The sequence below is a fragment of the Schistocerca serialis genome, chromosome 9 (assembly GCF_023864345.2).
Source record: "Schistocerca serialis cubense isolate TAMUIC-IGC-003099 chromosome 9, iqSchSeri2.2, whole genome shotgun sequence".
Taxonomy (NCBI): Eukaryota; Metazoa; Arthropoda; class Insecta; order Orthoptera; family Acrididae; genus Schistocerca; species Schistocerca serialis.
Genome location: NC_064646.1, coordinates 382856310 through 382877785, shown reverse-complemented (window position 1 = coordinate 382877785; position 21476 = coordinate 382856310). Strand labels below are relative to the sequence as shown.

General features: G+C 41.5%; 1 protein-coding gene across 1 annotated transcript in view; it reads left to right on the top strand.

The window, feature by feature from the left end:
- LOC126419625 (prisilkin-39-like) overlaps positions 1-21126 on the top strand; it is a 77256-nt gene extending 56130 nt beyond the window's left edge. Inside the window, exons 6-7 of the mRNA XM_050086813.1 lie at positions 9399-9525; positions 20992-21126. Of these exons, the coding sequence (XP_049942770.1) occupies positions 9399-9525; positions 20992-21126 (262 nt within the window). The remainder of the gene's footprint in view (positions 1-9398; positions 9526-20991) is intronic.
- The last annotated feature ends 350 nt before the right edge of the window (positions 21127-21476 follow it).

Here is a 21476-nt window from a genome sequence, read left to right as displayed (position 1 = left end):
ACAGCCCACGCATCTCTCACAGTTGATACATTCGTCTTCCTCTATAATGACACATAAAAGTATTCTTGGCTCTTCTTGCCGTTCTTGGCTCTTCTGCAGTGGTCATATTGAACAAATTGTGCAACTGGCGGTTTATAATAAAATCATAATATGCCTTTGTTACTTGTTTGACCTTTTCTGCCCACGTCTTCTTCCTAATCCGTTACATACGAAAACATATATATATATATATATATATATATATATATATATATATACAATATATATATATATATATATATATATATGCCTTCCTTGCAGTCACTTGGTGGCCAAAATTGAAACTAACTTTTTCCCAGCGTAAATCGGTTCCGCATTAACACATTAGAACATCTACCAAGTTTCGCCGCCTTATGATAATTACAGCCCACTCTGGACCTCTGTGGGTAGCTAAACCTTAATTTACCTACATGTCTTCAATAAAGAGCCCAGACAGCGAATGATCCCTTCTCAAACATTGATGTAGCTGATGATCGACACAAAAGAAATCCATAACTCTTCCGTTCTTCTCTTCCTTCAGGAAAATGTTCTTCTTCATCAGCCACTGCACCGTCTTCAACAACACTGTTCAATACATCGGCAATTTCACAAAAAAGTTTCACTTTTAAATCCTTCTCGTTACAGAACTTCCTCCTACACTCATCTCCAAATACCACGGTCTAAACATTCCTTCGAAGTGTTTTACCACATTACGTGACTGTCATCACACTTATAAATACCCATCATAATCATACCTCGCTGTCAGAGACAGAGTTTGGAGGGAAGTCGAATAAGAATTTCTCCAGCGAGTTTCATTGTGACTCCGGAGCAACGGATACAATGGAGTTCGACTTTCTCAGTTGGAGGTTACGCTCAAAATAATTTGAAATGTCGATAAAACAGCCGCCAAACGATTTACTCTCAGTCCGTATTATACGCTCACTAGACGATTCGTTCTGTTCAACAGGTCCTGCAATTTTTCATCTTCGCTGAGGATTGCAATGCCATCAACGAATCTTATCATTGACATCCTTTTTTCTCTGAATTTTAATCATGCTCCTGAACCTTTCTTTTATGGCCGTAGTTATTTCTCCGATGTATAGATTCAACAGTTGCGGCGAAAGACTACATCCCTGTCTTATAATATTTCTAATCCGAGCAATTAGTTCTTGTCATTTCAGTCTTACTGTTCCCTCTCGGTTTTTGTACATATTGCATATTAGGCGTCTTTCCCACTAGCTTACACCTTTTCTCCTGCGAATTTTCTACATCGTGTTCCATTTTAACGTGACTGATCGCCGGAGCGAAAGAGGCGAACGAGCATCAGCGAACAGAACATTCCCTTTGGTGGAAATGGAAATGAGCGTTTGGCGTCATTGGCCGGGAGGCCCCTCGCGGGGCAGGTCCGGCCGCCATATCGCAGGTCTTAGTACATTCGGCGCCACATTGGGCGACCTGCACGCCGGATGGGGATGAAATGATGATGAACACAACACAACACTCAGTCCCTGAGCGGAGAAAATCTCCGACCCAGCCGGGAATCGAACCCGGGCCCAGAGGACGGCAATCCGTCACGCTGACCACTCAGCTACTGGGGCGGACATTCCCTTTGGTGAAAAAGGGCGGTAAGCAGCTTTCATTCAAGTTCGTTTGGCATTCGCAAATGTTTGCTCATGATGCACCGGTTGTCAGTCTTTGCGCGAATCATCAAAGGAAGTTCGCGTCCACAGTACAGAGAGTGTCATCTTTCGTAGTCACTTATTTTTCATACGTGAATCTGAAACTTGTTGCAGGAAATAGAGAGGGCGGAAGATTATGTGGTTCTTCGCACTGAGGAATAACAGTCCCGGATGTACTTATGGATTTCAATGAAAAATCGACGCTTGGCAAGAAATTGCCGGGACACTCATTTCCATCTCAGGAAGTGAAGAAGAAGATAATATCTTTACTTGCTTGATTCAGACATGAATGAAATAAAGAGTGTACCAGTTCGGACATGGGTGCTGGAGAAGCATGCCACTCTACTTGGTTTCCTTCCAAGTCCATGGCAATTCTGCTCGATAACTTCGACATTAGAAAAAGCGAACATTCAGAGATAAGATAACCAAGCAGACACTGAAATGTTTAAGACCATGCGAACAGTGTTTACATATATCCTATACTGTAATCCTATACAATAACGTACTGGCTATGATCAGGTCTGGTTACAACTCAGTCCCCTATCCTCAACTGGCCAACAAGCAACCCATAGATAAAATAACTATAAAAATAGTGAGTAACCTTCCATAGCTCTCAAAATAGCCTGATGTGTTAAGCCAGACCATTGCAATATAACAATTTAACTTGGATTTTGGTATCATATATCATGTTTTCTTCCTGTTTCTGCCACAGCTAGAGTGTTGTACAAATGACTTCTATTCATCTTTGGCACGTTTTAAATTTGTAATTTTATTCTCATGGTCTCTACAGAGAAAATACTTCAGACAGATAGTTCTGCGTGTAATGTTTTATCTATATATCGAAGTGTGCTCCTGTTTATTCACAGGTGGCGTGTAGAACGAATGACTGCAGTAGTAGTGCAAAGACGAAACAAACGAAGTCGACGTTGTTGCCAAATTTCCTTTCCCTCCCCCAGCCTGGTAGACGTGGCACCATCACAATATAATTATGCAAATTAATCAATTTAATTTTACAAATTAGCCTTTCCACACCGCCTCCTCTGCCCACTCCCCCTTTCTTCCCCTCCCCACCCCAACCCTCCTCCTTCCCTCAAAGGCCCAATGGCGGTAATTTATCTTCAAGTCGAAATAAATCTCTCTGCCCCACTTGCGAAATGGAGAGAAAAAGGCTGGAATGGAGTGTACTGTCTTTATTTTCCGTGGGAAATGTGTTCAATTGTCGAAATGTTGGTGTTGGACAGAGAGGAGTTTAATAAGTGTATTGCCTGTAAGCATACAGCTGTGTCTATAGCTTCCTACACGAGGAATCGAAGGAGGTGATAATGTATGAGCATAGGGGAATACTGTCCAGCAGATAATAGTGATGCAACTCATAGAGACTATTGCCTGTGTTGTAGCTGTTCGTGTTTCTGAATTGGCCGGTCAATCCACAGTGCAGGAGACAACTTCGTGCACCCACTGCCATCCCTTTTTACTGACTGCGTGTGTGTCTCCCTATTTGACGTTGGAGTTCACTACAGACGCTTCCAGCTGCCTAGCTGTGTGCCCTACTCTACAAACATCCTGCAGCCCTGGTGCTCGAAATTCAAATAAATGTCGCTCTCTTCATTTCTCGACAACTCTGTCTTATTCCACTGTCCCCAAGAACTCACCTTGGTATTGCTGCTGAGTATCTTGTGCAGGGATATATAGTAAATGCGATAGGGCAGGAGACCATGACTGAAGTGCAAGAAGGCCAATACCCACTTGCACAACTGATGGAAAATGCTTTTCTGTTCTAATTATACATCGAAATTGTCGTGTAAATGGTACCAGCAACCATAAACAATGGGTCATAATGCAACACATGTACTGATAATTGAGAAAAATCATTGCAATAACACAGCTAACACAAAACCTACTACCGAGCGAGGTGGCGCAGTGGTAAGACACTGGACTCGCATTCGGGAGGACGACGGTTCAATCCCGCGTCCGGCCATCCTGATTTAGGTTTTCCGTGATTTCCCTAAAATCACTCCAGGCAAATGCCGGGATGGTTCCTCTGAAAGGGCACGGCCGACTTCCTTCCCCATCCTTCCCCAATCCTATGAGACCGATGACCACGCTGTCTGGTCTCCTTCCCCAAAACCAACCAACCAACCAACAAAACCTACTATAAAAGATCGCACCAGAAGAGAGGGGTGTGAGCTGCATGTGTGTTTACCTTGATTTGCGGTCACAGAGTAACCAGCTTAGAACCAGTCTTACATCCTCTCCTACCACCCCTCATTCCTCCCTCTCCTCAACATAGTTAGGGATAAGGCCTTTTCTTTACTGTCCCTGATGGTACACAAAGATATCCGTCTAGTGGCAGTGACATACTGTTCCCAGTCTGCGGAAATCAGTCACAGATGGACAAAAGACTCAAGAACAGGACACTTCCTACAAGCGGTTAAATTTATTTCTCCCAAATATTGCCCCCCGCCCCACTGGAACAATAATGAAATTCTGGAGAATTCTCCAGAACGATTGTTCTACTGTCGGCCGGATGGGAAATGGGCAGCTGCAGCCACAAGCCTGCCACTGTCCACAGTCATAGCTGCAAGCAGAGTCTTCGGCCAGCTGCAGTTGGAGGTTGCGTCTCCAGTGGATCACGCGGCTCGGAAGGCCCACTCTACTGATGAAGACAAGAGCTACTCATACACAATAGACTGAGACTCCAGCAGGCCACAGAACAAAGTGAGATAAATGACAGCTCTCCCGAACAACTGCGCTTTGTTCGTCTAAAAGTGCCGCTGAGGACGCCAAGGAGTCACACACACCGTCAGCGCTCGTCCCCTCAAGCGCTCGACATTATGAGAGAAAACATTTCAGTGTAACAATAGTATTTAATGTGAACACACCTGTTATAAGCGAGTATCTATTAAAAAACCCCACCGCGACGATAATGAAAAAAAGTCCTGTTTCCACGAACATAGGCGCTGTCAATTTTAGACTTATAAGCAAAATCGGTATAGCTTCAGAGCATTCCTCATGCATGAGAGCATTACACTGATTTTGAATTACACTGATTTTGAATTATCAATATAGAACGACAACAATTTAGTCATTTTTACATCCCACTGCAGGATACAATTCACATCTCTCTCCCTCTGTCTCTCTCTCCCCGTTATTTTGTGACACCCAGCGGCATGAAAAAAAAATTACAGCAGTGCCTTCGATTACAAATGAGCAGACTGCAGAGGCTGTAGCTCTATAGCATTACATCTGACATGTATTAATTTATCTCACATCTCCTATACATGTCCATCCTGCATAAAATCGAAAAAACTTCCACTATTTTGCTGCAAAAACTACCGATCACTGCAGAACGCCGTTTACTGTCAAAACTTTCATTGGAGTAAAGGAAAAGTGAGAATTTACACTCCACAGAAAAAAACAACATACAGTCTAACGATACGTCTCTATTTCTTTCCCTTTGACAGACAAAATTATATGGTTTGAGACAGTCACTGCCGTTCACATCATTGTCTGTAAATAAATCGTCATACACTTGGGTAATACAAAGATTTCAGACACGTGAAATACTCGTAACTTTACAGAATACAGCCTTTCATGCTATCTGCTCATATGTCAGAAATATAAACAATCATTTTATTTCATCAAAAACAAACTACACTACTGGCCATTAAAATTGCTACACCAAGAAGAAATGCAGATGATAAACGGGTATTCATTGGACAAATATATTATACTAGAACTGACATGTGATTACAGCCGCGCGGGATTAGCCGAGCGGTCTGGGGGGCTGCGGTCATAGACTGTGCGGCTGGTCCCGGCGGAGGTTCGAGTCCTCCCTCGGGCATGGGTGTGTGTATTTGTCCTTAGGATAATTTAGGTTAAGTAGTGTGTAAGCGTAGGGACTGATGACCTTAGTAGTTAAGTCCAATAAGATTTCACAGACGGTTGAGAAGAAAAGTTTGGTTTACACATAATAAAGCTCCAGTTGGATGGAATTTGAAACATTTTACGTAAATCAACTGTTCTATCAGTTCTGGAGTATTATTCCAGTGTCTGGAGTCAGTACCAAGAAAGTACTGGTAAACACATACATTCCTAAGGCTAGACGGTTCTACACTTAAAAACGCTATAATGTTAAAACCATATTGTTTCTGAAGTATTAGTCGTGAGGAATGAAACGCTCTTAATACTCTAATGCAGGACATGTACGTCCAGCATCTGACATGCAAACACCCTGCAAATTTTCTACTCCAGTCACTACAGTGACAAACTTTATGATGAGAAAACTACTTCCTTCTACATTATTCTGGTGTCCTAGGAATTTACCGAGCTGTTCTTCACTCCGAAGGTATCGTCGGTGTATATGCACTGATCGAACTGCTTATTAAAAACCTAGAATGAAGTGGGGAGACTGCTGTTCTGTCTCTTAGGAAACTGTCGGAATTTATACGTCAATCACAATTCCCGTGTCAGTCGCGCTTATAAGTAGTAGTTAAAAAGAAATATTTTATGCGGTCTTAGCTGCTCGATATTTCTTTATTTAAGACAACGGTTTCGAAGACTTTGCTGTCATCCTCAGGTCTTAGAATCTATTTGTTGTATAACATGTTCATTTTACGCTGAATCTCATACACAAGATGTCAAGTGGATAAAAATCGAACATTATAAAGGCTTGTTATTGCTAACGCGCGTATTTTTATCCACTTGACATCTTGTGCGTGAGGCTCGGCGTAAAATGAACATGTTTTATGTTGTGGATTGGCATGAGAGCCAACCCACTAATGGTAGAGGAAGCCGAAAGGCACGCGTTTTAGCTCACGCAGGCTGGCGTGAGGTCTGGAACAGGACAAGGAAATTAGACTAGAAGAAAGGATGTAGCTGGTGGAATACTTAACTTTAATCCATTAATGTTGAACGTAGCTCTTGTCTGTACATTCTTTACAATATCAATAGCAACTGATAATGGCGCCTTGCTAGGTCGTAGCAAATGACGTAGCTGAAGGCTATGCTAACTATCGTCTCGGCAAATGAGAGCGTACTTTGTCAGTGAACTATCGCTAGCAAAGTCGGCTGTACAACTGGGGCGAGTGCTAGGAAGTCTCTCGACCTGCCGTGTGGCGGCGCTCGGTCTGCAATCACTGATAGTGGCGACACGCGGGTCCGACGTATACTAACGGACCGCGACCGATTTAAAGGCTACCACCTAGCAAGTGTGGTGTCTGGCGGTGACACCACATTTTACAACAAACAGATTTAAGACCTGAAGGTGACAGCAAGTTCTGTTGAAACCGGTTGTCTTAAATAAAGAAATATTTTACGCGACCTTGGCTGTTGAATGTCTTTTTACTATTAAAACAGATCACCCATGTTAGTAGTATTATCGGTTTTGACGAATGCGGCCGTGCCTCACTAGGAAATAGAGCGAGGAAAAACGACGCGAACGTTTTCGTTAGTTGACACGTTGAGTTACCACCCTGCTGCATGAAAATGCACACGAAGGAACAGCGACTTCTTACGAGGGTGTAAACACCACGATCAGTAGCCAAAGAAGATGTAACAGTCTTATCGCTGTATACAGTGGCATCATCACGGCCCTGGTAGCCTTCGTCTCAACACCACGTCTGTAGAGTTCCCTCTTCTCGCACTATTAAGGCAGAAATATGTGGCATCAGTCCACTCTCCTACAGGATACGCTAGGAAATGGTCTAAGTCCGTTAAACACACTGATTATTCTCCTTAATACTTATGGAATCCCATTGTTTGTGAGAACCAACCCTAATTTGGTAACATTCTCTGATATTGTTCAAGCACTGTCAAACATCTTTTACAGTTTAATATATGTGGCACTTATACGATGGTTGCAATTTTAATAGTGGCAACTATTTGTTTACAGCTCGTACAAAATAGATATGTGTTTCAAGTTTTACTGACCTTCAAAGTAGTCACTAGCATTGTGTATATCCCGTTGCCAGCGATGTGGAAGTCGTCGGATACACTTAGCAGTGGCAGTTGTGTTGACAGTTCGAGCGGCGCGGTCTATTGCCCGACAAATTTGTAGCAGTTCAGAAGCGAATGCCGTGAAGTGTTTCCTTCAGTTTAGAAAACGAGTTGAACTTACGAGGACTTAAGTGAGGGGAGTGCAGTAGTTGGTATGGCACTTAGCAGCCCCATCAGTCGAACAAACCAGTAACAGCTTGCACTGTACGTGCTTGAGCATTGTCCTGCAAAATGATGGTCAGGTCCTGCAGAAAGTGTCATCACTTCTGTCTCTATTCTGTTCATTTTTGGAACACAACCTACGACCATCTTAGAGACAAAAGTGATGAAACTTTCTGCTGGAACTGACCATCATTTTGCAGGACAATGCTCGAGCACGTACAGTGCGAGCTGTTACTGATTTGTTTGACTGATGGGGTTGCTAAGTGCTATACCACCTACTGCAGTCGCCTCACTTAAGTCCTTGTAAGTTCGATTTCTAAACTGTAGGAAACACTTCACGGCATTCGCTTCCGAACTGCTACAAATTCGTCGGGCAATAGACCGCGCAACTCGAACTGTCAACACAACTGCCACTGCTAAGAGTATCCTACGACTTCTACATCGCTGGCAACGGGTTATACACAATGATAGTGACTACTTTGAAGTTTAGTAAAACTTTGAAACACGTCTCTATTTTGTACGAGCTGTAAATAAATAGTTGCCACTATTAAAATTCCAACCCTCGTATAAGTGCCACATATATTAAACTGTAAAAGATGTTTGACAGTGATGGAACAATTTCAGAGAATGCCATCCAGTAAGGAAGCTGTGGAAAGAAAGTAGGTAACTGCGTTAGCAGTGGAAAGTACCACGAGCCCTAACATTGCAAGATAACAAAACTATCTGGATTTCGAGTATAAAGTGATCTGAAATGGGGCATTCATGTCGAATAACTGAATTCAAACCTGAGTCGTGCCCGTTAGGTTTAAAAGATACTGAAATACATCATCATATTTCCAAGCTAAATTAAAAATTTGACTGACTTTGTCGGAAATACTCCTTCTAAGCAGCCACTGACGTGAACATAAGTGAAACGATCGTCAAAGATCGCATCCCAGTTTGCACCATGTAATCTGTTGTGTGTCACTTGTAACACTTAATAATGGCCTAAGGCCAAAATCTAGATTGTGGAATAAAAGTTGTTGTATAGTCAAATGGCGGTTATATCTTTCAAAAAGTTTTATATGACTGTGACTCCAAACCAAAGTAAAATCATTAATTAGGAGAATTATGACGTATTCGTATGCCACAGTACTTTCAAAGAAGCATAAATAAAAATGATTTACAGTTTAATTGTTTTCTGTAATTGCAACTCTGCACACACACACACACACACACACACACACACACACCTCTATACGGGTTAGCATCAACTGTCTTTCCATGTGACCGGCTATCATCAGAGTTAACATTCTGTGCAAATTTCTTTCGAATCTCGACACATTTCTTCGAAGATATTCGAGATACAGATGTCATACGTAAAAACGAACTACTGGGTTCATTGCCTTGCTATCAGCTGCCAAGAACCACAGTTCCATTTCCAGGGTCTTCGTCGCGTGCTCCTCTTGCCGTGTACAAGTGTCTCGAGCTCTGGCTTCTTCTTAAAAAATTGTGCAGATATACGCATGCTTTAACAACTACTACACAATTGTCTACACCCAGAAGCATAGGTTTTCTGAACATACGAAGAACTGCAGACATTATCCCGAAAGTGTTCTCCAGCACCAGCAACTCCGCTGAGTCTGTTGTTGAACACAAGTTCGACCAAGTGTTGTGCATATTCGCCAGGGTAGAGTTTCAACATGTATCATGCTTGGCCTCAATCAATGTAATAGGCACGTTTTTGTTCTCTCTCCCCGTGGTACCACCTCTAGTGTACCTGAAACATTAGCGTCAAGCTGCTTCCTAAGTGAAGTACTTTTCAGAATTTCACCATCTCATATGCATCTGTGTGAAACGATATTCGCTTACATAAAGCAATATTCTGCGTCAACAACCCCTAATAGGACTACATTGGAAAAGCCTTCGTCATCATAAAAGTATAATTCCACTTTTGGCTGGTGCACTAATTTCACAGCGCCTTCCATACACAGCTACAAGGCAGTGTGGGAAGTTTCACAGCTCTTCGCATTTTGCAACCATTGTCTTCTTTGTTCACCGATCGAGGTGGCGCAGTGGCTAACAAACTGAACACGCGGTTCAAAACCGCGTCCGGTCATCCAAATTTAGGTTTTCCGTGATTTACCTAAATCGCTTAGGGCAAATGCCGGCATGGTTCCTTCGAAAGAGCACCGCATATTTTCTTCTCCATCATTCCCTATCCCGAAATTATGCTCCGTCTAACGACTTGTTGTCGATGGGACGTTAAACCCTAATCTCCACCTCCTCCTTCTCATCCTCTTCTTTGAGGCGGAAGCTGAAACAATAGGAATCACTAACTTAATTTACTGTCTTGGCCTTCATATCTGTCAATTGCACATGTGCAGCAGAAATTGGATACATAATGTTTCATACAGTAGTGCATTATTGACAAGCTTACTACACTATTCTGTAAGCGTCCGCTTCTACATACAGACGTATGTACGTATATAAGTATATATTGCCCCTAAAAGCTACAACGCAGATTTTGTTAAACAAAGTCGTAGATATTTTATCGACTATTGCAGATCATATGTATATTTTTTATTTTACATTAATCATATTTATTGAAGCATTGTTTTCTCGCTTTAATATAATCCTTGAATGCTTTGCATATAAAACTATAAACTTCAGCAACAAAGATACACAACTTATTGAATGCAAACTAAATACTTGAGACTGGCGTACCTCTCCCCAGTTACTAAGAACCGGAGCGTAAGTGCAAATCTTTCTTCAGCTGAGATTGCTTGTTGTTGTCCTGCTTTGCAATTTTCCCTTCAGTTGCAGTAAGCAGCCAGTGAAAATTTTCCCCTGACTAAGCGTGAATATTTGAAATACGCCTAATGAAGTCGAGAATTACACTATGTGATCAAAAGTATCCGGACACCCCCAAAAACAAACTTTTTTCATATTAGGCGCATTGTCGCATTGTGCTACCACCTACTGCCAGGTACTCTATATCAGCGACCTCAGTAGTCATTAGGCATCGTGAGAGAGCAGATTGGGGCACTCCGCGAAACTCACGGTCCTCGAACGAGGTCAGGTGATGGGGTGTCATTTGCGGCACTGTTTCCGATGTGATAGTGAAGTGGAAACGTGAAGGGTCAAGTACAGCACTAAAGCGTATAGGCCGACCTCGTCTGTTGACTGACAGAGACCGCCGACAGTTGAAGAGGGTCGTAATGTCTAATAGGCAGACATCTATCCAAACCATCACACAGGAATTCCAAACTGCATCAAGATCCACTACAAGTACTCTGACAGTTAGGCGGGACGTGAGAAAACTTGTATTTCATGGTCGAGCGGCTGCTCATAAGCCACACATCACTCCGGTAAATGCCAAACGACGCCGCGCTTGGTGTAAGGAATGTAACCATTGGACGACCGAACAGTGTAAAAACGTTGTGCGGAGTGACGAATCACGGTACACAATGTGGCGATCCGGTGTCAGGGTGTTGGTATGGCGAATGCCCGGTGAACATCATCTGCCTGCGTGTGTAGTGCAAACAGTAAAATACGGAGGCGGTGGTGTTATGGTGTGGTCGTGTTTTTCATGGAGGGGGCTTACACCCCTTGTTGTTTACCGCGGCACTATCACAGCACAGGCCGATATTGATGTTTTAAGCACCTTCTTGCTCCCCACTGTTGAAGAGCAATTCGGGGATGGCGATTAAATCTTTCAACACGAACGAGAACCTCTTCATAATGCACGGCCTGTGGCAGTGTGGTAACACCACAATAACATCCCAGTAATGGACTGGCCTGCACAGAGTCCTGGTCTGGATCCTATAGAACACTTTTGGGATATTTTGGAAGGCCGACATCGTGCCAGGCCTCACTGACCGTCGTCGATACCTCTCCTCAGTGCAGCACTCGTGAAGAGTGGATTGCCATTCCCAAAAACCATCACCTGATACAACGTATGCCTGCGAGAGTGGATGCTGTTATCGAGACTAAGAGTGAGCCAACACCAAACTGAATTCCACCATTATCGATGGAGGGCACCACGAAATTTCATTTTCAGCCAGGTGTCCGGCTACTTTTGATCACATAGTGTATAATTCAGTGCCTATTACGCTATCACCAGGTAATGACGCTTCTACTAAAACTCAGACAACCCATATTTTGCTTTTACTTCGCTGCTTTGCTTTTGCTTTTGGCATCGCCAACAGAGCGGTTGCCATACACAACAATCGTGTCCAGTTTTATTGTTTCTCATAACGACGATTTTTCTATGTTAGCATTCGCTCAGATGACATGTGTGTCACCAAATAGAGGTAGGTGTGTTAGTTTTGTGTATACCTGTAACGTGTATACGTATATTGTATGTATGTTTTCTAATACCTTTACGCACATTGTATTTACAACTATTTCATTCAAAAGCTGAAATAGTAACATCATTTAATTGGCGCCATGTTTCAACCTGAGGTAGTGTTATCATTGAGGATCTGCAATAGATAATGGCTCACCATAACTACTTTGATATGTAGCACAGACTTTTAATAATTTGCAGGTGACGTAAGATGATCGCTTGACCAAACTGCCGATAGATAAATTCGCATTACAGAAGCTTTTCGAGCTGAAGCGCCAAAGAAACTGGTATAGGCATCCGTATTCAAATACAGAGATATGTAAACAGGCAGAATACTGGACTGCGGTAGGCAACGCCTATATAAGACAACCAGTGTCTGGCGCGGTTGTTAGATCGGTTACTGCTGCTACAATAGCAGATTATCAAGATTTAAGTGAGTTTGAACGTGGTGTTATAGTCGGTTCACGAGCTGTAGGACACAACATCTTCGAGGTAGCGATGAAGTGGGGACTTTCCCGTACTACCATTTCTTTTAAACGTTTGTGTGTGAATTCCTAAGGGACCAATCTGCTGAGGTCATCGGTCCCTAGACTTACACACTACTTCAACTAATTGAAATTAGCTTATGTTAAGGACAACACACACACCCATGCCCGAGGCAGGATTCGAACCTCCGACAGGCGGAGCCGCGCGAACCGTGGCAAGGCGCCCCTGAGCGCGCGGCTACTCCGCTGCGGCTATTCTGGAATTCAAATGGTTCAGATGGTTCTGAGCACTATGGGACTTAACATCTGAGGTCATCAGTCCCCTAGAACATAGAACTACTTAAACCTAACTAACCTAAGGACATCACACACATCCATGCCCGAGGCAGGCTTCTGACCTGAGACCGTAGCGGTCTCACGGTTCCAGACTGAAGCGCCTAGAACCGCTCGGCCGCATCAGCCGGCTACTCTGGAATTATTATGTAAGTATTACAGTATACTGATGTGTACATATTGTAGTAAAACTATGAGGTAGAAGATGACTCTCAAAGATAGATTTAATTTATCAAATATAAATATCGCACTACTTCTATCGTTAAGCAAGATCTGGTATTTGTTTTACTGTATAATTGTATGTAAGAAGAGGGAGAAGCGTAGAAATGCGGTTGCCAGTGAGTTATAAGGACGCCTCGTGGTGAGCGAAATTCTACCTGATAACAGTTTGTAATAGTGACAGATCAGCATATAATTTAATACTGTCAGGAAGGCAGTAGGGAGGAAAGGTTGATAGTGAAGAGTAGAGGCTACACGTGGCGTACAGCAGCATTTAGTAAAATTTGTCATCGTGCGTAAACAGTTCAGCGTGTAAGGCAAACAAAAGAATAATTTGTAAGACAAGGAATGCATCATTCTCCACGCTAGCTTACAAGCACATTGTGACACCATTCACGTACTTGGATTTTAGACCTCAGCAATTTGGTCCCTTACGAATTCACACACACACATTCAGGTACTACATAATTTATTTACGGATATGCGGTGTTTAGCTGTTCGTTTCCCAACAGAAGTACATTACATGTGTTTCATCTTCCTTCACTGTCTGCATCCAAAGCTACTGACAAGTTAGTGGCTTCGAATACTGGTGTGGCCATGAAAAACAGATATTTCTTTACTAGTTGCCACACGATCTGATGGAATCATATGCATAACCTAGTAAGAAGTGAATGTGATTTTGCCGTGACAATATGTCATCACCGTTTTAGTACCAGAGAAAATGCATTAATAGTACGATCACGCTTTTCCTGACGTATTCTGTAAAGTATGTCTTCAGACGTCTGTCACAGACTTGGCAGTTGACGATATCACGCTACACTTTATAATGACCAGAGGCGTCTAAACAGCTTTTTTCATGCAATACTACTTAATAATCCTTTATATGACTACAGCGCAAAATTTTTTCTCGCAGTAACTATTCATAACTACTTTCTGCTCTGTAATAAACGTGCATAAATGTCACTCATTATTTTTACAAACAGTGCTAATATAACTGCGATCTCACTGATATCCTCACTTACGAATCAAAAAGTCCCAAAATAAGTACCAATGGTAGATTACGCTCCTGCAGTAACAATCTGCAAATAAACTCATCAATCAGTATTGGAGAGGTTTATGAGATAGTGAACACGATTAGCAAAGTACGCTGCAAGGAATATTGCGTAAGATACCGAATATTCGAAGTACGTAAAGAACATAGGTGAATACAGAAAGTATTACTGTTACGGAGTTACATCGGCCGAAGAAAAAGTTATTTTTAAAGTTTTTCGTAATTAAGGAAAAGGGGAAGGCTCAAATATAATATTACGTTCTATAAGAATGGGTAAATGAATTTACGTGCGCACAATATGGCGATATATAAATGTACTTGCGTATATTGTAGTACATATATTACATTCTATTTGAATGCTGTGTTCTGTTTTAATGTTGTGGAAGACTTTACTCGTGCTGAATATGGATATTGTGGTGTCACCGCCAGACACCACACTTGCTAGGTGGTAGCTTTAAATCGGCCGCGGTCCACTAGTACATGTCGGACCCGCGTGTCGCCACTGTTAGTGATCGCAGACCGAGCGCCACCACACGGCAGGTCTCGAGAGACGGACTAGCACTCGCCCCAGTTGTACGGACGACATAGCTAGCGATGCACACTGACGAAGCCTCGCTCATTTGCAGAGCAGATAGTTAGAATAGCCTTCAGCTAAGTCAATGGCTACGACCTAGCAAGGCGCCATTAGTAGTTTATTGTCTGAAACTATAGAGTCTCAGTTGTATCGTATGAAGCATGTCTCATCAAGAACGATGTATACAAAGGATGGATTAAAGTTAAGTATTCCAGAAGCTACGTACTTTTCTTTATAGCATTCATTACGTATCTTGTTTCAGACTTCACGCCATCCTTCGTGTGTTTATAGCGTGCATTGCGGTCCCCTCAAATCACACTGTGTCGGCACTTCTGCCGACACATCAGATATATGTTACAATATACACAAATACGCTTATGTACCGTCATATTGTACACAATAAAAGTCTTAAAAAGCATTTCAATAGAACACAATATCCAAACAGAACTTTATCCTTGTTATAAAATAGCTCAACAATAGAAACTTCAACCAAAACAACTTCAAAACAACACACATCAATAGATTTTGTGCTTTGAATCATTTCTGTATGAAAGATAAAGGGAGCGGCCCCCAATAATTACATATTTATTAATTGTGAAATTTATAATTAGTTTCTGGCTGGCTGATATTTGTGTTTTACTGCATGGAAGTGTAACATACTACCATATGAATATTTTCATCCTCTCTTATCGAACTTGTAGTGTAAATTTCTTGTTACTCGAAGTCCAGTGCCCTTCCCGCCGGTGGTTCGAGTCTTCCTCGGGCATGGATTTCTCTGTTGTTCTTAGCATAAGGTAGTTTAAGTTAGTTTAACTAGTGTGTATGTCTAGGCACCGATGAGCTCGGCAGTCTGGTCCCTTAGGAATTCGCACATTTTGAACATTCCGAAGTCCAATATTTTCTGTTGTACAATGCGACTTATCGCCTGATATTACATTTTAGCTCGGTCAAGCGTCACGCAACTTACCACCCTCCTACATCGATCTCTGCCCTGTTTTCATCACAACAGGAAAATAATGCGAATACGAGCAGAGTCAACTACAGTGGATTTATTCAAATCATAATTCAAAGCTAAAAAATGGTTCAAATGGCTCTGAGCACTATGGGACTTAACAGCTGAGGTCATCAGTCCCCTAGAACTTAGAACTACTTAAGCCTAACAAACCTAAGGACATCACACACATCCATGCCCGAGGCAGGGTTCGAACCTGCGACCGTAGCGGTCACGCGGTTCCAGACTGACGCGTCTAGAACCGCTCTGCCACAACGGCCGGCTTGAAAGCTAGTTAGTGTTATTTCCACTACCGCTGCACCTCTTCTAACACATCCCGATTACAAGTAATTAACCATCTACATTCACTACCAGAAAGATTACTGAAACTTACGAGGGATATATTACAGCAGGTCACACAATAAAAAGAAACCAAAAATTAAAACCTATAGATATACCTTTTTTTTCATTATAAACCCAACCATTAAGAAATGGCAACACTTTAGGTCCAATATTAAATAAGATAATGTTAATGTAACACACAAAAATGTACAAAGCAGTAATGGAGAAAGGAGACCACTGGAGTACAATAACAACTTTGTTAGACATGAATAACAGAAATTCGTTTCTTTTTAAACAGGAAGGAAGGCACTGAGTGGTTTACTAGCGCAAAGGTGTGGCTGAACTAATCTCATCAGACCATAATTAATAGTAATAATTTTGCTTGCCTATGATGGAAATAGATGAATACAAGAATAGAACAATTCTATTAAATTAAAGACATAGCCACAGAGCTAAACGTGAACTAAACACTGAAAGTTATGGAAGACTAGAATTCCATGATACAGGAAAAACTGATGTATTTGGATATCGGAAAATATGGGCTAAAAGAACGAACTTGTAGGGAAAAGAGGGAACCATGGAATTACATGGTTGATTTCAGAGAGCTGTAGTTCATCCTCTCTTTTAAAAATTACAAAAACAGTTGTACCGCGCAAAGAAATGAGGAACAGTGGAATCATGAATAAATATAGCTACAGAAATCAAATACTGCGCTGTAAAGGATTCTACATATGACATTATGAAGGAAAGCTGAGTCCTCATATGATGATAAACATCAGCTTGTAGTCTAAAACTGGGGCGATGAGAGAATTTTGCAGAATTATTGAAGGTTTTCAACATTCTCAGAAGAATAACAAGAAGTTTGTGTGCTCATAATAAGCGATTTAGCAGGTGACGTTTCTGTTGATTGCTTGATTTCCATTCCACAGTGATATCCACTTTTTCATTCAACAGTTCAGCTTCCTACTACAGTTTCATGAATGTTAACTGATTTATATCACTGCGATTTATATATGCAAAGATGTTTAAAAATAAGCGGAGAGACCAAAACTGGCTAAATGTGAGACTGAATAAAGGATAAAGACAACATTCCTGCTGAGGTAGTCTTTTCAACCAGATTCTCCCATGTCAAAAAGCAATTACTATTTATATTGTACTTCGGCAATGCATGGGTGAAGGAAGGTAACAGCGATGAATAAATCTTAGTTTGTAAGTGCTTGGTGGGCTGTAATGAAATGTTTTGATAGGTTGTCACAACGTTGTGGTTGAAGATTCGAAACAGTGAACCCAAACCTGCCAATGGAAATGCTCTTCGGCCCTTATCTAGGGGCATTTCATTCCTTCAATACGTTTCTCCTACATTTCCAAATTTGCGCATAGTCTCTCGTAAGTGTGTGAGGAGCGGTGTCCACAAGCGCCTGAGCCGTCGGAAGTTGTTTCGCTTGCATTTTTTCCTTCTGCACACAACGCTGTGCCAGTTGCGCGTCCGCCGGTGTGTTCAGTGTTGAAACCCAGAGCCGCTACGAATGCCGACGTCGGCATCGCTGCTAGTATAAAGCAACCGCCGCCACACACCTCCTCACTGTCAGCTCTCAGCCCTCAGTCGACAAGCACAATGTCTCGCGTTCTCTCACTGGTGAGTATCGCATTTCTCACTGTCACTCGTCTCTCTGTAAGCTAATTGTTGGCGAATTTCGAACTACGGTGTCGTGCGATTGCCAGTGAATCTCAGCTTTGTAATGATCTATTCTCGACAAATTGTGATGAGTTTTAACAAGAACAAAGAAATTATCAGTACAAAGACGATTAAATTAAAAATCGTCGCTCACAGTGCTCTTGGAAACGAAACGTCAAGCGCTTCTGACATTAATAAACATCGCAATTTTGATTCGCTCAGTTTGTTTGCATCTTTCTTGCGACGAATGGCATATAGTTGTGACAGTCCGAATAAGTTTTCACCCCCAGAGACAATTACGCTGTGAGTGTGAAATATAGCATATATTCACCAAGCATTATCAATTGACGCATTAATTCTTCGAAAGCAGTTAGGTCTTGTTGCAAAATGTAAATTGCAACACTTGGTTAGTTGGGAGGACAACTCGTCATATAAAAAATAAAAATAGTTTCATTGTATTAAATATTATGTAGCAGCTCGTCGAGTTTTTCATCTGATAAATCATTTTTCTTTTTATACAGGTACTTTACTTGTCATCATCCCACTACCCAAATTTCTGTCAAAGATTTTCGAACACGATCGAGACGACTAATACATTGTAATGAGCTTCATCGCACCGAGATTTTCGGCATTTACTGCATTATTGCGTTTCACATTTTTATACAGTAGTTATAATTGGTTTAATTGTACAAAAGCAGTTTTTGAAATGTTCTATGTGAGAAATTATTTAAAATTTGCACCTAAAATTATCAACGTAAAATCTTTTTCGAAACTTTCTTTCTTTTAACATCGTTTCTATTTTTGACACTTTTTATGTCTGATATAATAAATTTTCCACTATGAAATGATTTCGACACTTGCACATAAATTTCCTGGGTTCTTCATTTCAATCGGTCACTACAATCTTAGTTTTTCTCCGGTTTTTGTTTTATATTGAATCTGAAATTTTATGATTTGTTTGGTTGTAAACAAGAGGCAAAACGTCAATGACCACAAAGTATGCTTTGTCTATAAAAGCTAAATGCGTCTGGTGTAAAATTCTGTTAAATTAATTACCGCAAGCTTAAGACGGCGAAATCATAACTGATGGAAATTTTATGTTGCCTGAATAAAAAAAATGTCAATTTCTATATTATTAGCTAGCACATCTTCGAAAAAGAATTCGAAAAAGATTAATATCTTTTTATTGACACCCGAAAATTTTATCAAGTGCACAATAAAATGCCAATTTTCCGAAAAGACAAACTCTTGGTCATGAAATCGTACTATTCGAGTACTTTACTAGTCCAAAGAATCGTATAGTGTAATAACTCCAGTTACATTCCGGGTGAGAGTGACAAACAACCAATATTAATGTCAGATCCTTAGCTTTTCGAAACTCTAGGCTGATCTGCAACTGTGTCAATGATATATAAGTCGAAGTATGGTCCCAGTAATTCAGAGAGCCTTCTAAACATTTTACAAACATTTTCTCATGCTTCTGAGAAACCGTTCATCGCCACACAGTTACACATGGACGTTAATACATGCATCTGTTGTATAAGGCGTTCCAAACATATAAGATCAAATTATACAGATGCTAGAGGATCGTAAACTGATTGCTTCAACATCAGAAATTAATGGGCAGAAATATGAACGTAGCTTTTTGTTGATATAAGTGGCTTATACACATTATAGAAATAACATAAGCTCATAGTAGCTTACTAAAGTCTCAAGGCATTGTTACGACTCTAACTTTTGCATTACTCTTTTAAATATCCTGTGGTCTATCGCACAGTGAGATTGACGGCTGTGACCATATCACATAATACCCCCTCCACATCTACTAGAACTCTGTACAGCAAAGACTTCTTGTAAAAGTCTTCAATGGAAATACCTATGCGGTGGCCACATTACAGCCGATTTTGTATTACTTTTAGGGATGGCACCACCATCATCGATGCAGAAGCGTAATACGTTTACAAGCACATGTCATCCACGAATTTCTCGTTCAAGCCATCATAAACTCAACCCTTGTCTCCGAGCCACTAAATAATCATTACCGACCATTGATTCATTGCCTCAAAATATTCAGTTCATATCCTCTGCACTCTGCAGAGTTTCGACCCAAAGGTATGGAAAGATTTATAACAACCTTTAAACTGAGTGAGTGTTTATGTCACATATTGGAAGCGGTAACATCAGTCAAGTATCTGAGTGTGACTATTCGAAATGATCTCAAATGGAATGATCAGATTACTCAAATAACGGGTAAGGTGAACTCTAGATTTGTAGAATCCTGAAGCGATGCAGTCCTTCAACAAAGGAAATAGCTTACAGTACGTTAGTTGGTCCAGTCTTATTGTTCGTCTGTATAGGACCCTTACCAGTTGGGTCTGATTCGAGAGATTGAGAAGGTCCAAAGAAGAGCGGCAAGATTCGTGACTAGTACATTTAGCCATCGGGAGAGCGTTACAAATCTCATAGAAAGTTTGAAGTGGGACACACTTGCAGATAGACGACGCGCTAAACAGAAGGGGCTGCTCACTAAATTCCGAAATCTAATCTTCACTGAGGATGTAGAGCATATATTATTACTGCCAACTTTCAAATCGCGTAATGATCATCAATCAAAGATAAGGGAAATAAGAGCTCGTACTGAGGCGTTCAGACAGTCGTTTTTCCCTCGCGCGATCCGCGTGTGGGAAATATGACTTTGCCGCGAATTGTGCCCTCCGCCACACACCGCTTGGTGGCTAGCGGAGTCTATATGTAGATGTAGATGTAGATATTGTCAACGCAGGCAGAGTTTAATGTATGATTAGCAACTATAATCCTTTTCTTGTTCTACAAATTCGAAGGTTCGCCTCCACTCCCGGTTTTTCCTCGTGACACTTTTCGTGTCGACAAGTACCTTTAGGCACGCAAGGAAACGAGAAGACTCATGAAGAGAATGTCTGCAGAGTTTGTTTGTATTATCTCAGTCTGTCATTTTGTTACACGAAGCCAGAAGAGAGAATAAACTGTAGTCTTGTACGCATTACTAAATCGAATCCCGCCTAATGTGATATAAATATTGCGTTGGAATACACATGGGGATTGCACAGTGGCATACGCCTTATGATTTATATGTGCGTGTATGTTATTGTGTTGCAGGTGTGCCTTCTGGCGGTGGCCTGCCTGGCCCTGCTGTGTGGCTGTGAGGCGTCCTACCCTCTAGCCGTCTCACACGGACACGGGTACTACCCGTACAGCTACAAGTACCCTGGCTACGGGTACCACGGTAAGTGACATCTTTTCACTACTATTAGGTTCACTACCATACTAGTAATGTAAGACACAGCTCAGTGTAACTATATGAGATTACATAAAACTGTCCACGAGACTCGAACGCTGGACTGTACCCCGGATCCGTGCCTTCCGTGGCCAGTGCGTCACTAGTCCATATTGGGACAGGTGGTGTACCTTTAACACACATTGTACTCGCAATACAGAAAAGTAGGATTTAAATGTCAGTCGTAGCTGTGAGATACAAGTTTGCCGTGGGTTCACTAAATCACTTAAGGCGATTGCTGGGATGGTTACCTTGGAAAAAACAGCTGAGTGCTTTCCATTCTTGTTCATTCCAAGCATTGTGAATA